The sequence below is a fragment of the Copadichromis virginalis genome, linkage group LG3, assembly GCF_057382275.1.
Source record: "Copadichromis virginalis isolate Kocher_CV1m ecotype Utaka linkage group LG3, C_Virginalis_male_GT1.1, whole genome shotgun sequence".
Taxonomy (NCBI): Eukaryota; Metazoa; Chordata; class Actinopteri; order Cichliformes; family Cichlidae; genus Copadichromis; species Copadichromis virginalis.
The window spans coordinates 23,380,598-23,385,769 of record NC_140620.1 but is presented as its reverse complement, the minus strand read 5'-3'; the positions used below and the strand labels follow the sequence as shown (position 1 = coordinate 23,385,769).

The 5,172-nt window shown below is 38.4% G+C and overlaps 1 protein-coding gene across 1 annotated transcript; it reads left to right on the top strand.

Moving 5' to 3' along the window:
- Positions 1–1,901, top strand: LOC146713505 (low affinity immunoglobulin gamma Fc region receptor II-b-like). The gene is made up of 4 exons (XM_085448506.1): positions 1–130; positions 264–524; positions 603–848; positions 1,443–1,901. The coding sequence occupies exons 1-4, from the start codon at positions 88–90 to the stop codon at positions 1,583–1,585; spliced, it is 693 nt and encodes a 230-aa protein (XP_085304632.1). The 5' UTR covers positions 1–87; the 3' UTR covers positions 1,586–1,901.
- The last annotated feature ends 3,271 nt before the right edge of the window (positions 1,902–5,172 follow it).

The following is a 5,172-nucleotide window of genomic DNA, read 5'->3' as shown; positions in this document are numbered from 1 at the left end:
TCATGTTGAGGAACCATAACAAACTGCCAAACAGCAAATACATTTATCAGTAGGTTTACAAGTTTAGCCCTTTTTGTTATTTCAGTAATGAGTGTGATGATCCCGTTTTGTGCACATGATCAGAGAGTTGGTAAGTACTGGCTAGTTAAACTGACATTAACCTTTATCAGTTACATCAGTTTGAGATATTTTATTTTACCCTGTGCTCCCACATTTCAGTTATTGAAAAATATAACTAATGTGAATCTTTTATTTTGTCTCAGGTGCAGTTTTTCTTCGTGTTGTTCCAAACAGATCACAGTTCTTTGAATATGAGTCAGTAACTTTTTACTGTGAGGGCGTCTCTAATTATAATATTGTACATAAGTTGAGAGGGAAAATGAAATCATGCAGCTACACTAATGAGAAAACAGCAACAGGATTGTCCTGCTCTATAAAAAATGTTTATACAGAAGAAAGTGGAGAGTTCATATGTGAGACTGGAGGAGGGGAGAAAAGCAACATTATCAACATCACTGTTACTGGTAAGTTTCCATTTAGTAAGCATTACGTTGCCATAATCAAACACATCATTGAATAGATTTATACATGTTGGTTTTCAGCTGGTCCTGTGATCCTGGAGAGTCCTGCTGTTCCTGTGATGGAGGGAGAAGCTGTGACTCTGAGCTGCAGGAACAAGACAACTTCCTCCAACTTCACAGCTGATTTCTACAAAGATGGAATCCTCATCAGGAAGAGCTCCACAGGATACATGACCATCGGCAGAGTTTTAAATTCTCATGAAGGATGTTACAAATGCAGCATTTCAGGAGCTGGAGAGTCACCAGTGAGCTGGCTGAATGTCACAGGTGAGACACTGAGGAAATCAACACGTTCCCCCTTTTTTTAATGCCAGGAGTATTAAAGCTGCATCACTAAACACACTCTTTCATTGCAAAATAATTCACTATATTTTTCTCATTCACACAATTTTCTCTTCACATCAGACGCCAAAAACCACCAAAAACACCCCAATTCTGTCATGGATAGTAAACATCAAACAGGCTAACAACATGATTACATCCCCCTCTGACTTGTGGATTCAGTTATGAAAATATATAAAATAACCAGAGTTAATATCATAAAGAGAAGGAAAAGCTAAAAAAAAAAAAAATGAGCAGCAACAGGATTGTCCTGTTGAAAAAGCTTAAAGAAAAGCTAAAAAAAAAAAAGAAATATCTAGAAACAACATTTTTATTCAAGTCCATAAACATATTTCTTTAGTTGGCCAATTGTTGGGCATTTTAACAGTTTGACAGTCTGTGGGGGCAATAGAGGAACTGCAGGTTCTGGCAATTGTTGAGGCCTTTGCCTGTATGAAATGTAGATATTAATGAATTAAGTAATTAACCAAGGTGAACACATCTAATTAATTTTTATCATCTATGCAGGCAATCACACAGAAACTGAGACAGACCCCTCCTCAGAGCCTGGATGTCATATTTACCTCATCGTACGGACCGTGTTCACCATCACGATGGTGGCTCTTCTACTGCTGCTCGTGGGACTTCTTCACTGTGGGAAAATCAGAGCAACTAATTGTTAACCCAGATGTAAATGTAACTGTCATGATACTGGAAACTGTGCAACATGTCTGTGAAGGTTCTCAGTCATCCAGGTCATCGTAGTCTAAGGAGCTTGCAAAGAAAAGCGTCTGGACTTCTTTAAGTTGCTTGAAGACGTTTCACCTCTCATCCGAGAAGCTTCTTCAGTTCTAAGGTCAAATGGTGGAGAGTCCCAGATATAAACCTAGTGGGAGTGACCCCCCACAGAGGGACAAAAGGACCCCCTGATGATCCTCTAATCGCCTGAGCCAAGGTGTGAAACTGGGTGTGGGACCCACAGCATATGTGTAGCACAAATAAACATCCATCCATTCGCTTATCCTTTTCAGGGTCGCGGGGGGCGCTGGAGCCTATCCCAGCTGTCATAGGGCGAGAGGCGGGGTACACCCTGGACAGGTCGCCAGTCTGTCGCAGGGCCAACACACAGGGACAAACAACCATTTGCACTCACTTTCATTCGCACATTCACACCTAGTGACAATTTGGATTATCCAATTAACCTATCCCCACAAGCTGCATGTCTTTGGACGGTGGGAGGAAGCCGGAGTACCCGGAGGGAACCCACGCAAACACGGGGAGAACATGCAAACTCCACACAGAAAGACCCCGGCCTGATGGTGGAATTGAACTCAGGACCTTCTTGCTGTGCGGCAACAGTGCTAACCACTGCTGCCATCACAAATAAACAATAGTTTTAAAAAATAGTCATTTTGGAAAAAATGCCTGTAAAATCCCACCGTAATGCTGATAAACATCTCTGAAGTACCCACAACACTGCTTCTTTAAAAGACTGTGATGTATTTGAAGGAAAAAAATATTGTAAATATCTGCAAACACCTGCAAATTCCACCACTTTCTATTGCATGTGTGGTTGTAGGTGACCTGCAACTTAATTGTATTGAAATATTTCTTTCCAACATCAAGTGTATTTTTTTATTATAATCTATTTCTTACATATTTCCTGTTGTGGTGAGCATGATATGTGTTGTAAATATTATTATTAAATAATCACAGACTGCAAAGCTATTCATCTCTTAAATTTCCTGCTATTTGTCTCCTGTAAAAAAATCACTATCCGTAGGACAGTAAACGTTTGAAAAGAAGTAAACATGTGTAAAAATGTTCACTGCAAGTAAAAATTTGAGACTGCTCCGTGCTCTGAAGTATTGGTTTGCATTTGTACCTCTGTTTCATGAACTCACATCACCACAAAAAGTTGTGTTGTTATTCTTGTCTTCAGTTTAAAATGAGTGTATTCACTGGTAACCACAAAGAGCTTCATTGCAGGTGTGTAGCTATATTCAGATTTTTTTCTTTAGCTTTATTGTTCCTGTTGTATATGCTCCCTCTTCAGCATGTATTGAGCCCTTTTAAGGACATTTCTTATCACTGCTATGCAGATGATATTCAGTTATATATCTCCTTTAAGCCTCAAGATGTTTCCAAACTACAGATTTTCCATATATGGACTCCACTTTCTTGGAGTCCTTGTTTGTGCTCCTAACTTTTTTTTTTAATTTTTTTTTTTTACCTAGAGCTATGGAAAAACCAGTTGCTACATTTGCCAAATCTTCTATCAGGAACCTTGGTGTAACGTCTGACTCAGCTCTGACTTTGGACCTTTGTGCTAAATCTCTGGTCCACTCCTGTTTTTATCACTTGAGAAATATTGCTAAGCTGAGTTCCATTGTATCAGCTGCATTGTATTGGAAATTGTCATACACGCATTTGTCTCATCTCGTCTGGATTATTGTAATTCTTTGTTTACTTGTTCATGTAAAACCTCTTTGCAGCATCTGCAAGTTGTTCAGAACGCTGCAGCAAAGCTTCTGCCCAAGTCTTCTAAGTACTCCCATGCCTTATCACTCTGACATTCAGGGCCCTGCATGGAAACAGCACCAACATATATCAGTGATCTTTTCCATCCTTACATCCCCAGCAGGATGTTAGATACATTTACATGCTGTGACACATGAATGAACTTTATAGAGTTTGTGAGTTGTAATCACCCCAAAACTCTAAATAAAATCTGTACAAAATGACACTGCCAAAATGCAAAAGTGGAATTAACACTTTTTCCACCAGAGACAATAATAAATGTGTTTCTTTTCAAAGATATTCATTCTCGTTTGGAAACAGTTTGTTTATTTTTGTTCTCTCCTTCCAATGTATGTTACAGAGAGCTGACCGAAGACATAATCACATCTGAGTGAGAGTGAAAACAACAAAAACTTATCATGTATTGCTTTTGTAATTAAGCAACATATTGTCAGTTGAGTTTGATACATGTATATAAATTGTTATAGCTTGTGTGTGTTCATTTAGATACAGCTGACAGGCAGACCCAAATGCTCTTAAACTTGTTCCATCTGATTGGTCTTTTTAAAAGTGTATGAATGTTGCTACAGGAAATAACTGCCACACCTTTACCATTCACTGTGGTCTTTTTGTGGTCAGCAGTGGAAAAAAAACCTCAATTTCTTTGCATGAGCATGTCTCTAACTGAAGTGTGGTCTAGTACCCAGGCATAGTAAGCGGTGTCTTGTTTCATGCTACAGCAACATCAACAGCAACATCTGTTCAGTACAGCCAAAGAAAATGACATGACTTTCTATATTTGTTATGTCAAACTGTGAAAGCACAAGTCATAATCTGAGTGTTGGTTGACACTGTGAGAAAAATGTAGAAAAGGCAATAAGAGATTCTCAGCTCTTAAACCTTTCTCAAGGTTAGAGAGGGACCATAATGACAGTCATCCCTCATTCATTCAGCAATGTGGCTGCTGATCTTATCATTAAGAACAAACCTTTTCAGTCTTTCTGTTGCCACACATGATAATGGCCTGTCTCACAGTGGGCTTTGTTTTGTGGCTTTCAAGAAAAACATATTATTTCAATAAGGAGAGATCACTTAGAAGAATAGAACATGATTTGTTGAAATAGAGAAATTTATGCATTTGCCAATTAGACTCTGATGACTCACGGTAGTAGGTGGTGGCATTTGTCATTCTGGATTCATGTTTTGAGTTTGACACGGAGAAGTGGTTAGCATAATAATTTGGTGTTTCATCTGACTAAACTACGAAGCCAGGTCAGAGATGACTTTGTCCTCTTACGCTTAGAACTCTCTTCAGATGTCTCTCACTTATGTAATATCTTAATAGTTCAGGCCAAGCTCAAAATGAAAATCTATGAATCACACCAATGGATGTGTGTCTTCCATCACTATGATTGCTTCCAACATCTCAGCGCTGACCTGAAACTGCATGGACTAAAACTAAACTGTTTTTTCTTTCTCCAATATCCCTTGTGGAGCTCCATACTACACCATAAATGTAGTTATAATGTCTGAACCTAAACAAACCACAGAAAGGTTGACGGGGAAAATGGACATTTTTAAAAAAAGGGCTTAAAGGAGGAGGTCCTGTCCTTCTACAATAACCAAACATTTTTTTTTTAAATAAAATAAACTTTTGTAACATGTACAAAGGAATTTGCAACTTCTAAATGATGGAGAAATGTTGTAATTCTCGGTATTTGCATTTTGTTCTTTTAAAATCCTGATCATA